The sequence below is a fragment of the Lolium rigidum genome, chromosome 1 (assembly GCF_022539505.1).
Source record: "Lolium rigidum isolate FL_2022 chromosome 1, APGP_CSIRO_Lrig_0.1, whole genome shotgun sequence".
NCBI classification, from domain to species: Eukaryota; Viridiplantae; Streptophyta; class Magnoliopsida; order Poales; family Poaceae; genus Lolium; species Lolium rigidum.
Genome location: NC_061508.1, coordinates 232,706,301 through 232,725,090, shown reverse-complemented (window position 1 = coordinate 232,725,090; position 18,790 = coordinate 232,706,301). Strand labels below are relative to the sequence as shown.

Here is an 18,790-nt window from a genome sequence, read left to right as displayed (position 1 = left end):
TAATACACTTGATAGGTAGGACTAATCACGATATCCATTACCAGTTTGTACTCTGTACATAGTCGTGCCTTAAAAATCAGTTTTTGGGTAGCAAGACTATTTTGCATCATCGATGCGGTGGCAGTCCTTTGGGCTGACCTCGAGATCAAGTCAATAGTTTTCTTCCAAATGGTTCAAGCGTTTTCTTTGTTATACACAACAACAACAATAATCCTGGGCTTTCTGCCTCAGTTGCTGGAATGCTGGGACCGAATCAGCGGCCACAGTTGCGGAGGCGGCGGAGAACCTTGGGCATGGCTGGCCTCTCCAGTGGGTCCTTGACGGTGCAATCGACGCCTAGCCTGAACATAGCCGCCATCTCCTTGAGGTACGGCGATCGATCCGGGATGCCAGTGTCGACGACGTCGCTGAAAGCTCCAGCGTTCTCCATCACACTACTGTACGGTCCATATTTAGGGGCACTTCAAAGTGCCCCAATAGGTAGCCAAAGTGCCCCTAATTACTTTTAGGGGCACTATGAAAAGTGCCCCGGATGCTTGTGTCCCTAAATGTATTTGGGGCACTTTGAATGAAATGCCCCAAATACATTTAGGGGCAGTTTGAAAAGTGCCTCTAAAGGTTTTTAGGGGCAGTTTGGAAAGTGCCTCTAAATGTTTTTAGGGGCAGTTTGGAAAGTGCCTCTAAAGGTTTTTAGGGGCAGTTTGGAAAGTGCCTCACTTTGTTTTTAGGGGCAGTTTGGAAAGTGCCCCTAAAGGTTTTCAGGGGCACTTTGAAAAGTGCCCCTAAAGGTTTTCAGGGGCACATAGTGTTTTGCCTCTAAAGTTTTTCAGGGGCACATTGAAATTTGCCTCTAAATGTCTTTAGAGGCAGTTTGAGATGTGCCTCTAAATGTCTTTACAAGCTAGTAAACAAAATGCCCCTAAAACTACAAGCATGACAGTGGTCATATTACAGTACTAATAACATTACAGTACTAACATGCACAGATTTGGTCAAAGTTAAGGTATAAGTCATATTACAGTACTAATAACAAATCACAGTGGTCACATTACAGTACTAACATGCACAGATGCATAACTTTGCAGTTTTGGAGGCATTGTCTTCCACGGATGCATAAGACAGTATCTAAGCAGTTTTGATGTAACTATGCAGTAATTTGATGACGAGTATCTAAGCGAGTAACTTTCGACTTCCACCCTTCCTCTTCTTAGCGGTAGATGCAACTGCTTTCAACTTCTTCTCAAGTGCACTTCCTGATGCACTTATTTGTGTATTAGGAAATGAACATATTAGGAAAAGAACCCCGAGCTTACCTGTTCAATGTCGAAGCCACGACCGATTGTGTATCTCCTGGTGAGCCAATTGGGACTGGATCATCCTCGTCAACATGCCTTATTGTAAGAACAAATCGTGGACATTTTATGCTTAGTAGTCTATCAATCCAAGTTACTTTTGAAAGATAATAAAAGCAATGTTGGACTGTTGGTAGCAGTTATGTGGACAAATAGTTTTGTTGAGATTTAAAATTAAACATTTGTAGATTTGATTGTCACATACTCACATTGCTATACTTGTTAATATCCAATATTACAAAGTATGAGAAATTGCATGAGGAAGAACAGTTGGAGTGAGCATGGAACAAACATACTCAATATGTAGCAAGAGTACGATACATGCTTGTTAGAAAGAAAAGAACAGTTAAATCGTGTGGTACACGTGATAACCTACTCTCAAACAAAAAAAAACAGTTAAAGGGTGCAATTGGCAATGCCTTTTAGTGAATCAATAGCTTTGAACTGACATGAGTAATAAATAAATAAATTATTCATATATCTAAATATGTTAAAAAGAAGAATTTAACTATGAAAAATGTCAACAGCAGGCAAAAGTTTGAAATATATAAGTTAAAGCAATAAAAACAATCCAGAACATCTCTGGCGAAAGCTGCGTTCAAAACTAAATCAAATCAACTAGTCCTGCAACCTAACCTATAGACAATTGTTCACACCAGATCACTAACAAATAACAAACTACCATGATTTTACCAATACTTGAAGAAAAATTGACAAGTACAAGTCTAGCGTGCTGACCGGACTAGTTAAGTAACTAAAAAATGTCCAATTTATTACTCCCTCGATCCATCATATGGGTCACCAATTTAGTACAAAGTTGTAATAAACTAATCATGGATCGGATGGAGTAAGCTTTTTTTGTCCTGGTCTCCGGTCTCCTAAAGCAGATCTAGTGGATGAAGTCTTACTTTCGCACCATACAATTGCTGGTTCTGTGTCAAAATTAACGCCATAGAAAAGGAAATAGTAGTGTAAATCGCTCAACCCATCTACCAGACTAGCATAATTCAGTTCATTGACCTCATAATCACAGTTTCAACAAATAAATTGCAAATATTTGATATGCAGATCCAAAAAAGTTGATGCAAATATTTTACAATGTTCACACCAATAAGAAGAATGTGAGACATGCAGCTTCTAGGAACCCAGTGTGCTTAACGGAAGCAGTTAAGTAGCAGGCAACCCACCTTGCAGCATCTGTGCTACTAGACAGCCTTGTATTCACTAAATTTAACTAAGATCTACTAGAAACCGCATTTCATGTAACTGTGACTCGGGCGGGGCGCTACACATCAGCTGAGAAGGCAGAAGAAGCAAGAAGGGAATCCTCACCATGATGATGTTGAGATCCTCCTGCGGGATGTTCTCGAGCGAGACCTGCTTGATGGCCACGAAGTCGCCGTTCTCCAGGTCGAGCCCCTTGTAGACGCGCCCGTACGCCCCCTTCCCAATCTCATCTCCGAGCATCTGCAGACACCCGCCCACACACAGAGAGTGAGTGAGAGAAGCATTCCCCCGAAACGAAACGAAAAATTCTCAGCACGAAACACCAATTCCGCCGCATGGATAGAGCTACCAGTCTGGGGCTTGGACCTAACACATGACAGTGCAATAAAGGGAGGTTAACAGGTACACCACAGGGCCGAGCAGAAGAGATAAATTGCAAATATTTGGTTTATTTTTGTTACAACAATTGATGAAAATGTTGATGATTATATAAAAGGCAGCTACCAAACATCCCAATCAATTTCCCAACTAAGAAATACAAAACTTTGTGGGATAAGAAGACCCTATCCCTGATATAGGCTCAAGAGAAATAAGGATTACAATGACGACACTTACTGTGAATCAAGTGCAAGAGCATATATGAGATGCACCATCTAACAATAAGTGAAGGACACATCTAGACAGTCATACCTGCAATGTAACTGACAACCAAGAGGAGAAAAAGCCCAACTCTGACCCAAAAAGATATTGTTTCATCGAATTTTATGGAGAGGCTCGAGTAGGGAATGCTCATTTGATGAAATATTGAGTTCTTGAGAATAAGTCATGCGTATCTATCTGTAAAGAGCAATTCCAAACAAAAGTGGATACTAAAGTGGTATAAAACACTTCAAGTGCCTGCTAACAAATAAGATCACCTTATTTTCGCATACATGAGATATTTCCATGATTTTAAATTATCATGTATCAAATCATTCGCATTTAAGTAAATCTACTCTTTAAGTAATAATAGTAATCTTAAAAGCTAAAAGCACATACAAAATAATAGCAGTACATACCACTGTATGTTGAATGAATAAAATTAAGTAAATCCACACTTTGCATATCTGTTCATACACATGCAAAATGCAAACAAAATTACCTATTATTACTTGTGTCTTCATTTGTTGTCTGATACTGAGACCATAAATCTCCCTGCAGCCAAAATAAAGAAAACCTGATAGTACAGCTGCTCATGGTTATTTAATGATACTTACATAGTCAAGGCTAACTTATCGTGATTGAGCGCGTTTAACTTCAACCATTAGAAGGCTCACTTCAGCTTCCTTAGCTGCCCAGTCCTCTGAACAAAATATAATACTTCATCAGAACCTTCGTAATTATTGTACCACTAAGCATAATGATCGCCAAGGTAACGCAAAATTAAGAAAGAAAACCTGATAGTACGAAGCTCAATCAATTGCCTTTGTGCCAATTCATGTAGCTTCTACATATTCTTGACACTTTCCCTACAATAGTGGCACACAGAATTTCAAATCTGCAGTATTCATCATCATATATGATGTGACCTTTCATGCCATGCAAAATCCTGATATCAACAAGCTTAAATTCAAGTTTAGATGATATGTTCTTAGTTGCTACTATTTTGACTAACAGTATTATGTAAAAGTAAAATTATTAGTGGGTCAGTATATTTGGAGACAGACCATACAACCATTGGTGTTAGTTTAGGTGAAATCAATCCAGCCATTCGAATACTTGTTCAAGTATAACAATTACATGGATACAATAAGTCAATATAATTTAATAATTCCATACATGAGTAACTTTGACCCGAGTAATTTAGTGCATTAGTATAAGATACATCATACGTTGTATAGTTGCCCAGCCCCCCAAAACAGATCCTATAATCACTAGCATTGCAAGAATACAGTAAACACTACCGAGGGGAAACAGAATCAGTAGATTAGCTTGCATCATGCAAAAGAGATATGATATAACAGAAAGTATACATGAGTTCAGATCTTATTTACTTAATCTCCTTTTCTAAAATAGTAGCTTGCCTATCCTACACTGCAATAAGGAAATATATATGAAATTATAAATACTCTGAAATTGACTCCGCTGACCACAACTCTGTTAAATATGAAACAACTATGTCCAGTATGGTAACACCAACTACTCAGGGGAAAAAATTATGGTAACACTGAAATACCGATTTCTAATTTGAAGAAGTTGCATGTGGCCAACAACTATAATGAAGGTGACATGCCTAAACATTCAGGTGAATTGCAGTCATTGACAATTTGTGATTTTGAGTACTACTTGCATTATAAGAAATTATGTGTATTCAACTGACACGTGAAAAGAATACTTTTTTTCCTGCTCTAAGAATACAAAAGGCATATTCAGCAGTTCTTTAGGGCATGTACAATGGTAAAGAAGGCGCGCTTTCTCTTAGTAGTCCACGCCATCTAGAGAAGACGATAGATGTAAGTGATACGATGCATTATCTCTTATTGTTATCCCTTACAATAAGTGAGAATTAATTATTTTTAGTAGGAAATTGTGTGGCTGAGGGAAGACAAGTGGTACAATGGGAAAATAGCCTTCTCTTATTTCATAAGAGATCATCCCTTAGCTAAGGGAAGACAACCTTCTCTTTCTTCCGTCTCTCTCCTCCAACTGAGCAAAAATCCAACGTGGCAACGTGGGAACCTTGGAAATATGTGGTGCTTATAAGCTACCTGTGGCGGTTGATGCAGCCATGGGTGCACAGTTTAGTTTGGATCAAGTTAGTGCTATGTTGTGTATACTTCCTGTAACCTCCTGATTCTACGCTATTGTATATTCTGATTTTTTCTGTACCTTCTGTACCTTCTTACTATTGTAATTGGTTCACTTGGTAATGGTTCATGGTCTGTGTTAATATAATTTTTTGATTTGGTTTTTCAGTTTAGGCCTATTCATATAGACACAGAGAACAAAACTAAGTATCTCGAGCAGACAGAAAAAGAAATTCAGAACATCATACCTACTTTCTTTAGCTGAGCACCAAGAATTGAGAACTGAGCGATACAATCAATTAGCACATGCAAAGGAAATTTCAACTCTGGCTCAAGGAAGACGAACATACCAGCTGGTAGAAAATCATCTCCATTCAACTTCATGTCGATCGATGTACAGCTGCTGGTAGATCAGCTGGATTTGCCTCCTGCCACCCATTGTCTACCCCAGGCGCTCGCCTCAGACCAACTCAGCTGCCGCCAGGTCGGGTGGTAACTGATCAGCTCGATTGACATCATGCCCCCCTCTCTCTCTCCCTCCAGCTGCTAGCAGATCAACTCGATTCACCTCTTGTCGCCTTCTCTCCACCGCAGGCGCTCGCCTCCGACCAACTGTGCTCCGTCCAGGTCAGATGGTTCGATCAGCTCGATTGACTTCCATTCGTTTATTGTGTAGCTGCTACCAGACCAACTCGACTCACCTGCTACCACTCTGTCCGCCGCAAGCGCTCACCCCCGGTACCAACTGTACCAAGTTTTACGGTCAATAATGCATTAAGTACAACCCATACGACGGTAGAACCGTAGAAGCATATCATAGCATGGGCATGCCAAAAGTTATGTAATGAGAAGTTCACGCTGCTGCTTTGATCAAAACTAGGAGATTAAATTATATATTTCTAATCACATGGACAGGGCACAAAAGAGACGGGTTAAATTGCCCATACCTAAGAGGCATTTTCACAAACACATGGCAGACAGGTTGCAATACCAATCGAAACAAACCAGCCGGAGAGGAGAGAGGTGGCAACCTGTGAAAGGAGCATGTCAATACGTGAGATACATTAGAGTCGGGGGAGCAGATCCTCGAAGATCGAAGAGGAGGCGAGAGCAGCCGCAGCACCATCGGGCCTCTACCTCGGCATGGGCGGCGGCAAGCTGCTCCTCTTCTCCCTCCAGACCCCCTCCTCCCCCGAGTTCATCCGCCTCATCCCCGTCGGCGCCAACCGCCCCGTCCCCGCCATCCTCCCGCCAACCGCCCCGTCCCCGCCATCCTCCCGCTCCCCTCCATCTCCCGCGTCCTCCTCCTCGCCGACGGCACCCTCCTCCTCGCCGACCTGCTCCTCGCGCGCCCCGTCCGCCGCCTCGGCTCCCTCCGCAACGTCGCCGCCGTCGCCGCCTCCTCCCCTCCCCCTCCTCCCCGATCTCTCGCGGTCGGCCGTCGGGAAGAAGCCGCTCGCCATCGACCTCACCCTGCGCGAGGCCGACGAGCTGGAGGTCCCGGACGCGCGAGATCGCCGCCGGCGCTGGCGTCGAGGGGATCAGCGTGCTCGCCTGGGTCGAGGAGCAGCAGGAGGTGCGGCGGGGACCGAGCCAAACCCGACGGCTAGGGTTAGCCGCTGCGACGCGCTCAGGGGCGGAACGTCAGCGCGCGGGTGGGGATCCGGCGGAGGGGGCGAAGGGGCAGCTTGCTCAGTTCGTGGCAGCGGCGGATGTGGCCGGCGTTGACCGGCACGGCGGCGAGTGTCGGCGGCGAATTTGGGGAACGGAGGGATGAGAGGGAGGTTGGTGCGGAGACATTGAGAATTTGAGAGTGTTGGCCTGTTGATTATTTTTGCATTTAGCAAAATCTATTTCGCAAAATTTATTTCCTGCGCGGGCACCGTGCCGAGAATTCCTATTCTCCGCTCATAGCGGGAGTGATCGGGCGCGCCGCACAGGGAGTACTGATTCCGGGCCGGCCCATTAACGAGGACAGTGTCTTCCTTTTCCGGTTTTCTACAGTTTATTATGATTTTTGAATTTTTATGGTTTTTTAGCGGTTTTCGATTTTTTCCAGTCCGTTTTTTTTTTACTTTTTTCAAACTTGAAATTCTCGAGTTTTTCTGAAGTTTTTAAATACTGAAGTATTTTCGAATTTGAACAGTTTTTTAATTTGAACATTTTTCACATACAACTATTTTCAGATTTACTTTAAAAAAATTAAAAAATTCAGATTCGTACATTTTTTTAATCCGAACATTTTCAGATTCGAGCAATATTTGTATTTGAACATTTTCTTAATTTAAACATTTTCAGATTTAGACATTTTTATATTCAAAAAAATTTAGATTCCAACAATTTTTAGATTTAAACATTTTTTTAATTTGAACATTTTGAAATTTAAATATTTGTGAAATAGAACATTTTTCAGATTTGAAATTTTTTTAGATATGAACATTTTTAAATTTAAACACTTTTTAGATTCAGACATTTTCGAAATTCGATTTTTTTAGATTCAAACAATTTTTAGATGTAAACAATTTTTAGTTAGAACATTTTGAAATTCAAATATTTTTGAAATCCGAACATTTTTCAGATTCGAACAATATTTGGAGTTGAACATTTTTAATTTTTTTAGATTCGACATTTTTGAAATTTGAACAGTTTTTATATGTAATTTTTTTAATTCGAATATTTGTCATATTCAAACATTTTTTTTAGATTCAAACAATTTTTTAATTTGAACATTTTTAAAATCCAATTTTTTATGAACATTTTTAAAATCCAATTTTTAAAAAAATTCGCGAGCAAAAAATGAAACATAAACGCGTAGACTATCTGTACTGAGTGTGCTCAAAATTACAACGGAGCAGCTACATGCGCGCAACGAAGAAACAGGAGCTACATGCTCGCAACAAAGAAACAGGAAGGATCTGCCTAGCCAAAATGGGCCGAGCCCATAGTGGCCAGGGTTATGCGGAGCCAATGGTTTGCTCCGCTTAAAGTGGAAAATAGGCTCTCCCACCGTGCCGTCTTACAAAGTGCTCACCCGCGCCTATGCCTGTAAGTGGTCACGGCCCGTCCACGGGGCCGCCAGCCCAGCCCAGTTAAATCCATAAAGTGATGGCCCACGGTTAGGGGAAAAAACCTGGTGGACAACCGCGAAGCATTCGCTACCGCCGCCAAGCCGCTCACCACATGCGCGCACGATCACGGGAGAGCACAACTACCTCCGACGAACGCCATGGAAGATCCGTCTCTGCTCACCACTTCCGCATCAAGGCTCCTCCCTCCGTCCGCTGAATTGACCGCTTCTCAGTCCCTCCGCCCCCTTCTCAGGCCACACCCAAGCTGACCCCGCCCCTCGAGGAGAAGTGTCCCGGCTAGATCCGTGTGGAGCACCCGGCTGCCGGCCATGTTCTTGAGGAGGAGATATCCGGAGAGATCCATGGGGAGATGCAGGGCGGTATGGAGATCCGGCGGAAGAAGAACAGCAAGATGGTACTCTTCCTCTCTTACTCTTTGTTAAGTTCGATCTTGTTCTTCTTCCTATTCGGGAGCAATCTTGACATCATGTCAGGGTTACGAAATTGCTGCTCGGAGTTTGCTAAGGAGTATAACTTTGAATCTGGGAATGCTAACTTTTCAAATAATTTTTTTTATCAAGGTTGTTAACTTTTCAAATAAAATTAGCTTTTTTGGGTCGATAAATTTTCATATTTACCGCTGATAAATAACGGGAAGAGGGTTTGATAAATTCTAAGCTAAAAATGTCCTAAAAATATTCTAAATAAAATTAGCCTTTTGGGTCGATAATTTTGCACATTACCATTGATAAATAATGGGCATATGGGTTGTTAAATTGTGAGCTTAAATATTTATAAAATATTTTTAATGAAATTAGTTTTTTGGGTTGATAACTCTCACGTTTACCATTGCTAAATAACGAACATAGGGGTTTATAAATTGTGAGCTAATAATATTCCCAAAAATATTTTAAATAAAATTGGCTTTTCGTTTCGATAACTTATTAAATTTAGCGTTGATAAACAATGGGACGAATGGTTGATAAATTGTGAGATAAAAATGTTCCCAAAATATTCTAAATGAAATTATCTTTTCGGATCGATAACTTTTCACATTTACCGTGAGGGGTTGATAAATTTTGCACGTATTAAATTTACCGTTAAAAAGAATTCAAACTTTTGCACGTATTAAATTTACCTTTCGAGAATCCTAGTATAAAAACCGGATTAATGAACAAACGATTCACTTGTTATATCTGGTTCGTTTCGCTGGTTGTTGACTGTACGCACAACGAACTCTCGATTTTCAGTCTGGCACCGTGTTAGTTATATACTAAATATGATATGTGTCTAGTGTACTACCAAGAGCAGTTGGAGCGAAGTTGGTTAGCAGCGCAGTTCTCTTGCGCCCCCGCTCGGAAGGTCCCGAGTTCGAAATCCGTTGGGCGCAACTCATTTTTGGACGAACGCCACTTCTTGAAATTGCCCCATACCAATTGGGCACTTCTTTAAACACTTCTTTAAACTGCCTCAATAGGTGTTCTCACGCAACTCATTTTTGGACGAAAAAGGAAAGACGCGGTCGGAAACCGAGCGCGCGCGAGGTCGACCGCGTCCTAGGGCCGCCCTCAATTGGGGCACTTCTTGAAATTGCCCCAATAGATATACTAGATTTAGATGTGCGCCTTGGCGCACGATCCCGTGAAATTACCGCCAATTTACACTATAAAACAACGTAAAAAAACACTTGAGTAAATGATAATACGTTTTTATGTTTTGCAAAATAAAGTCAATAAGATATAATTAGGATACAATACATAAAATCATGAACCAAGTAGTGAAAGAATGTACAATCAGGAAAACAGAGAAATATATTAGAATAACTAATACACTTGTTTTTGCAAGACCTCGTCATCTGCACTCATAAATAGGTGGTAAAATGCATCAAACATTTATAATAGTCAGAAAATAAGTCTATCAATCTGCACGCCACCAAGCCTTTCGCACAGTCAATCGTTTGGTAAAATATTTTGTGTATCTGTAGTATCACATCATGCGTTTACAATACAAACCAGATGAAAATATAGCGTACCTCCTTTTTAGCTAAACAATAATTTAATAGCTCTCTCAAGAGGCAGCCATATTTAACATAATTACTTTTGAAGTAATCAAGAGAGATGGCCCAACAGTATAAAGTGCGAAATAAGTTGTTCGATGAGAGATAGTCAAAATATTTACAGCACTGCGAAAATATCATAACAATGCATCTAGAAAGGAGCTGAATTCAGAACTGAGAAGCAATTCAAAACAGTTCATTTATGCACACATCAGAGATGATTTAAATTAAAAGGCATGCAGTTCGATGACAAATGCAAATAAATTAGAAACAATTCAACATATATTGACCATTTGTGGGTTGGAAGTGAAATGGTCTAGAAGGATCTTATCCTGCAACCTGAAGCGACACAACTAAATCGAACCATCTGTGAAGTACAGTTCAATTTGCTACCAAATATCAGTTTCACACATCTAATGCTTTTGATGTTTTTGTAGATGCAAGATAAAGAGACCGAACCACTTTTGGCAACCAAATACAACGGTGATACCAAAAGGGCAAAGGCATTTCTCATGGCTGCTAAGACTTCTCATGCTTACTGTAGATTTAGTATGCACAATCTACTCTTCAAGTTTAAATGATCTGGAAAGCCATTCCTTTCCGTTCTTAATTTCTTTTGCAGAGAAGAAATGGTTTCATATTGAAGAGTGTATATTTTGACATTAAAATTATTATTTCTTTATCCCTTTCACGCTTAACAGTTCCATCTGAAAGTTTAGTGGTGAAGATTGCATTGTTGCTGCATAATCCCATTATTAATCAAAACCCAATTCTTATATCCTACAAAAAGCACCCCAACACATATTTGATTATGTCAACAGTATTGTGCAGTGAGAAATATACTGGGAAGTAAGGACGAATTTCAAAGCAATTATAGTATCATCATTTCTATCCATTTAGCCGTATTATTAACTTGGAGCTATATAATAATTAAACCAATTGCTCACACCAATATGATATTAATCATACAGTAGTAAATAGCATGCATTCTAGCACAGCTACTAACATTGTGAGCTGACAACATAATGAATCAGTAAAGACGAAATTCCATAGAGCATCTCTGTATTTCAACTGCAAATATGCAAAAGGCATTTCTCATGGCTGCTAAGAATTCTCATGCTTACTGTAGATATAGTATGCACAATCTTCTCTTCAAGTTTAAATGATCTGGAAAGGCATTCCTTTCCTTTCTTAATTTATTTTGTAGAGAAGGAAATGGTTTCATATTGTAGAGTGTATATTTTGACATTAAAATTATTAATCCCATTATTAATCAGAACCCAATTCTTATATCCTACAAAAGCACCCACAACACATATTTGATTATGTCAACAGGATTGGAAGTAAGGACGAATTTCAAAGCAATTATAGTATAATCATTTCTATCAATTTAGCTGTATTATTAACTTGGAGCTATATAATACTAACATTGTGAGCTGACAACAGAATGAATCAGTAAAGACAAAATTCCATAGATCATCCCTGTATTTCAACTGTAAATATGTAAAATGTCTCATAGGCTGCTGCGAGTATCATACAATCAAAGGGCCGACATTTTGCAAAAACCGAACCTAGCATATTGGCATACATCAATATTAGGTACACTCAGTTTGGAGCATATTTGTGTATTGAGGGATTCTAGAATTTTCTCCAGCATCAAGTTATTCACCCACCCACCCACCCAGGTGGTACGCCAAAGGATGCTAGAACTTTCCTACCTAGAAGTCTTAGGGTGTGCATTATCAAGTGTGTGGCGTGCCTCTACCCAAGCAAGCTAACTTTCAGGAAATAAACGCACAAATCACACAAGAGCTACTAAAAAAAGGCACTTCCACTCTAAACTAATGTAGTAACCCAACATGTACAAGAGGAAATAAAACACTAAGTTGGGAACTGATACAATGAACTGGACATCAAAGTAAACATTTCAAGTAAGAAACAATATGTTTCGTGTATAATAATGATTATTTAACGCCAGCGCGAGCGAAGAGGTAAAAAGGCACCACACTGAACATTTCAAGTGATTAATTACATCCAAGGCATATACAATAATAATAAAAAATCCCACGCAGAACTGTTGCCACTGCTATCTTTAACATTCTTCAAACCAGAGATCAGCTGAATTTGAACCGTTCAATTTACAGCTCATATACTCGGTACGATCACACCGAATGCAAAAAAGAGATGTATTCTTACTTCTTATAACTCTAAACATGAAAAGGTGATCACAAAATAGATAGTATAAACAAGCAGTACAAAAGAAGCAACTGCAGCTACATGTATACATACAGAAAATCCCACCTCCTAAGTAGAACATACTGAATAGATATTACAAAATTATCCTTTAATGTCATTATTAAAACCAACTTGGATATCAAGCAACTTCTATGAAACACAAAACTCAGATCTGAAATGACACCAATAAAATAGTAGCTGAAGCAAAAGTACTGCTTCTGTCATATGCAAGGTGAGGTGGCAGGAAGCTATTTTACCTAAATTCTTCTGATTTGATGGTTATGAAAAGGAGTAATTGCTGCATATATTTTAGCTGGTAGATGCAAATGAAGTACTTACATGCCGAGTATAATTTTTTTCAAATCTCTGAATATGGCAGCCCATTATGAAATGCTTGACATGAACAAATAACAAAGGAATGTATTACGAAAAGTACGTATCTCCCGAATCAGAAATTCCATGAATTAAAGTTAAATAAGAACCCTTATACCCTAACCATATGCACAAGGAAGTCAAAATGTCAAAAGTTGTAATTTGTCTCTAACGATGTCAACTACAATGGTCTTTGGATGTGCGGGGGCGGTGATACCTCAGAGACAAATGACTCTGGATGGGCGGTTGCGACGGCGAAACGCTGGCAAGTTGGAGGTGGCCCAGCAGCGCTCATATCGTTCCAACTACTCCAATCGCAGCCTCGCTCGCCCACGCCATCGGGCGCTACAGTTCGTGTACCATCAGCAGCGGATGCATCAACGTGCATCTTCCTGGAGATATCCTCTCAAAGCGACACAGCATGCATGTACCTCCGAACATTTACATATGCATGTAAAAAGACAATATAGTGTGCACTTCCAGGTTTGCAGGGTGCCAGGCCTATGATAATTTCATTGTCAGACTACTTTGCAGGCATATGCTAATAAAAAAGTTACACTTGTCTCCACTGAGTAAAAGAATCTATGATCAGTACATGTATCCATTGCTTGGTGCGGAAATTGATATTCTGCTAAGTAACTTCCACATATGACAGTAAACTCAATACATTTTTTGGAATAAAACCAGAGACAAGTTTAGGGCTGGAAAAAAGCTTTCTTTTCAATGAAAAGCCTTTCTAATCTGTAAAGCTAACCAAAAATCCTTTTTATTAGTACATGCAAGGCAGAGTTCAGAGGAAAAATGAGGCTCAAATGCAGATTACTATGTATGTGAATTAAATGTTGCTGAAAGTGTAACGTAAACTGAGAAATTTGACCGTGAGAATTACTTGCTTGAACTGAGAAGTTTGACGAGTGAGAACTACTTGAAGCTAAGTGTCACTTAAATTGAGAAGCTTGGCAGCATGTATAATGTAAGACATTGTAATGTGTTGATAATGCAAAGCAGTGTTCGGAGGCAAAAAGAAGATAAAAGACATGTGATTATGTGTGAGAATTACTTGCTGCTGAAAGTATGGCTTAATTTGAGAAGCTCGACAGTGTGTATAATGCCAAACAAATTTATATGCAGATATATAGATTTCGATAGTAGAAAATCAACAGGCCATAACCCAATGGCTTAATTTGAGAAGCTCGACAGTGTGTATAGTGTCAGACAAATTTATATGCAGTTATATAGATTTTGATAGTAGAAAATCAACGAGGCCATAACCCAAAAGTGTGAGTTGGAAGGTATTACGTATCCTGCTGAACTTTTAGTGGTATAGAACAAACTCAAGCACATAGCAAGCTGCTTTTGCTCCATAAAATCAGGGGATTAGGGAAGCAAATTCATACCTACACGAGAGCATGCGAGAGATGCCGAGTCTAGCACACACAAGCTCATCTTCACCATCCTCCAGCTTTCCCACCACCGAGCTCGAGCGCAGTTGCGCTCCTTCTCTTCCTCTTGTTGGGCAGTCAAAGGGAAGAACACAGTCCGAGAGGTGGTCATAGATCCACAACCAGCATCACATCTTACAGCGAAAAAACTGAGGAGATGCATCCGTTCGTCCATCTCCAGGAATCGGGGCTCTAGTGCAATATTCAATATGAGGCCCTAATATAAACTTACTTATCACATGGATGTAGTCCCATCTGGCAAAAAAATCCCTATTTAATGCTAAAAAGTAAAAGAATCAGTTTGCATAATTTAGAAAACCATCAAAGTCAACTCTTCAGGTATAAATTGGATGATTGGGTATATCAATTCCATCAAGAGCTTAACTCCACAGCAGCATACATACATACAATAAATCCAGAATAACTTTTAACAATCTAAAACACATCAAACACAGAATGGAGAAGATGCAAATCCGACATATCAAGGCCTAGTTTTACTTGAATTCACTATTATGCTAAATAACCAAGAGTGTGAGTTTTAGCCATGCCACTGCATTTTGTAGACAATGTGAAACATCTGATTTTCTATTCAAGTTCATGCTCTAAAGAAAAATCACAAAGCCAACGAGGACATTTAAGAAATCTTACCAGACCACATATAACTAACACGACTTGCAGCGCAATGCCCGCCAACACGGTCGATGACTCATTTTCAGTAATCATTCAAGCCTAGTCAAAATAAAAATATTCATACAAACTGTTAGGAACTATTTTTTTGCTCCTCCTATTTAGATAAATATAAATGGATCACATGAATATAACACAACTGAAACATCACTCGCGGAGTGAAAATACATGGCCAATAGAGTTCCGCGCGGGTGGTCACCAGACTCGCTGCGACACCGATTCTTAACGCTCATGTCATCCTAGAGTCACTGTTAAGCTCCTATGGCTGGCCTCTGCCGCCATAGCACACATCGACAGCGACGCTGCCGGTCCATGTTCAAGCAACGGCACGCCGGGCTGTGTGGAAGCAGCAGCCATCAAGCATGATTATAAGATACTCCAACATCCTTATCCATTTAACTGAATGAAGAAGAAAAAAAACTTCTCACCATTGAATGGTGTTGCAAGATTGCAAAAGGGATAGAAGTATAAATCTCTCTCCTGAACATCCTAGTACTATAATTACAAGATTGCAAACAGTTAGATGGTGCATAAATATAGACCAATATTATCTAGGAATTTCATCAAACACCTGCTAAGCATATATAAAACAATCTGCACAAGAGATAAGATGTTCCAGGGGTAAAACTAAAGAGGGGGAGTTTAACTCTACTTTTATCTCAACCTCCATGAAGAAGGGGCAGCTGAACCACCTCAACCTCCATCTCTGCAGCTTCTACCGGCTCCTACGTTGCATAGTCGAATCCCATTCGAACCCAAGAATCGCCGAAGTCGAATCACACACATACTACTCCATAGTGCGCTGTAGCAAAATTTGGGAAGTCAAGAAATAGGTTGGGGCAAAATCAAAGAACCTGGTGGATCGGCGGGTACATGGAGTTGATGCAGACGGGGCACTCGAGCAGCTCGTGCACGCTTCTTCCCGGCGCGACCATGCCTCCCGCGCCGCCGCCACCACGGCTGCCCTTGGGGTTGGGGAACGCGGCGGCCCGGAGGAGGCGTCGAGGTGCGGGTGGATGGAGGCGAAGCCGACGTAGTCCGCCGCGTCCATGGTGGCAGAGCTCGGCGTTGCGGCGGCCAGGGTCCGTGCACCTCCTGCCGTCCAGTACGAGCGACGTGGCAGAGGAGAAGGATATTGGGTGGAGGAGACGGAGTTCGGCGACGAGCCGGAGGCTGGAGAGGAGGCGGCGAAGGTGAGAGGAGGCACGACAGGGTGCCGTCTCTGCGGAGAGCGCCGCGGCGGATCGAGAGATGAGATGAGGGGCGGGTGAGATGCGGGAGGGGATTGGGAGGAGAGACACGGAGGGGATTGGATTGGTGGAGGGCTAGCGAAGTCGGGCCGGGATGGGCTTTTAGTGACCCATGGATAAAATGTGGGTCTGTGGGAGGGCCTCAGCGCCCTGAACGGAACGACGGCCGAGATCGCGCCACGTCTGCTCGATCGGACGGCCGAAAATTCAAAGCGCTGTGAGAGCTCCATGGGGGTGCAGCAATCATACCGTGGGATACCAATTGGGGCACTAGTTAAACTGCCTCAATAGGTGTATACCAATTGGGGCACTTCTTGAAACTGCCCCAATAGGTGTATAGCAATTGGGGCACTAGTTAAACTGCCCCAATAAGTGCATACCAATTGGGGCACTTCTTCAAACTGCCTCAATAGGTGTATATTAATTGGGGCACTTCTCCAAACTACCCCAATAGGTGTATACCAATTGGGACACTTCTCCAAACTGCCTCAATAGGTAGAGCATTAGAGACATTTTGGCCAAAGTGCCTCTAAAAGGGGGTATTTAGGGGCACTTTGAAAAGTGCCCCAGGGGCAAAGTGCCCCTAAATCCCTACCGTGTAGTAGTGTCAGGCGGTTGCAGTGTCTCCGTGCCCATGTTGCCAAGTGACCATCCCCACCCGCATCGTTGGCCACCCGCCCGGTGACGAGCTCCAGCAGCACCACACCGAGGCTGTATACATCAACCTTCGCGGTCACCAGTGTCGCATATTCTGCAGCAATTAACTTGATCCATTCAGTCTTTTGTTTACGTAAGAAATTTAGGGAGCGGTGTTTTGGAACATGGGTGCATATGCTTCCTATATTTCGAAATGCATCTTACATACATTTTAATTTTTTTAAAAATTGAAACTAAAAGTTCGCACGTACATCTTCACGTGCTACGTGCTCATAAAGTTGTTTCATAAAAAATCGACTTATCATGTGACGTGTGTAAAAAAGACAAAATTCACTGCTAAAAATAATGTTTTTCACAAGATAAACTTTCTCTTTTTTATATAGACCACACAAAATATTGGATTTTCGTGAAACTTGACGAACGCACGTATATTATGGAGATGTACATGTAGAATTTTTTGTCCAAATTTTTCGACATTTCAAAATATGATTTTTTGGTAGAGGGAGCATACGCACCCGGGAGCCGAATTGAATTTCCGAGCATATACAGTTATTAAATTGTAGTACAAGTCTCACCTGGAGCTGTGTACCCGAATATATTGCCAGCAGCGAGGTCCGAGACCGGCACCGGTTGGTCAGGTCCGGCAAGGCTGACCCGCGCAAAATCGAAACCTGCGATCTTGGGCTTGAGATCAGTGTCGAGCACGATGTTGGTAGAGTTGATGTTGTGGTGCACGACGGGGTTTATGCGTCCATGGTGAAGGTAGCAGAGCCCATCGGCGACGCCTATGGCGATGGCCCGCCTCGCCGGCCAGTCCAGCGGGGGCCGCCGCCGATCATCCTCCCCGGCCAGCTGGAGGAGAGGGTGCAGCCACTGGTGGAGGCTTCCGTTCTCGGCGTGGCCATAGACGAGCAGGATGAAGTTCTCCCTCCGAATGCAGTCTCTAAGACTGATGATGTTGCCGTGGCAGATGCCGCCCAGCAAGTTCACCTCCTTCTGGCATCGGTCGTCCACACTGGCGTCCAGCGTTCCGCTCTCGTTCTGCAGCTTCTTCACCACCAACGCCCTCGATGTGTTCTGCAGGCGAACTCGGCACAACGCCCCGTAGATGCCAGTATCAATGATGCTCATGGCGCTGTCGTCGCCATGGTTGTTAACTATGTCTTGCTCGGTATAGCGCAAAGCGTCGCAATTGCTTCTCTTGCTGCGCCAGAACCAACTGTAGGGCGAGAATGGTTTCATTGCAGCAGCTCAGCGCCTGCAACTCCACTCCCCAAGTAGCAGCGACCTGCTAGCTACCGTTGGTTCAAGAAGATGATTGCGTCAGTGAACAATGAATTGCAAGTGTAATAACAGGAGTAACAGCAGAATTTTGAAACAAAATGTTTCCCCAGCAATGACAAAACTAGAGTAATTAATCCACACACGGTCCTACTTCCATGATACTCATACAAAACTATGAGTTGTCTAAGGAATAAGGATATAAGACATTCAATGCAACAAGTTTAAATAATTAATTAATCCAGTTTTCTAATTATTCATGTTATAATTAGAAAAGGACCTACGACTGCAAGCTTAAGTACTCCTTCCATATCAGTTTATTAGGCATTCACGTAGTTTAAAAAAAAAAATTGATCATAAATTTAGTCAACAAATAT

The 18,790-nt window shown here is 41.6% G+C and overlaps 1 protein-coding gene across 1 annotated transcript; it reads right to left on the bottom strand.

Moving 5' to 3' along the window:
• Nucleotides 1-253: 253 nt before the first annotated feature.
• On the bottom strand, nucleotides 254-18,374 carry LOC124655919 (LRR receptor-like serine/threonine-protein kinase HSL2). The gene is made up of 4 exons (XM_047194749.1): nucleotides 17,708-18,374; nucleotides 17,095-17,226; nucleotides 3,940-3,950; nucleotides 254-424 (listed from the first exon to the last, which is right to left on the bottom strand). Exons 1-4 carry the CDS (start codon nucleotides 18,372-18,374, stop codon nucleotides 254-256), a joined length of 981 nt encoding a protein of 326 aa, XP_047050705.1.
• Nucleotides 18,375-18,790: the final 416 nt, after the last annotated feature.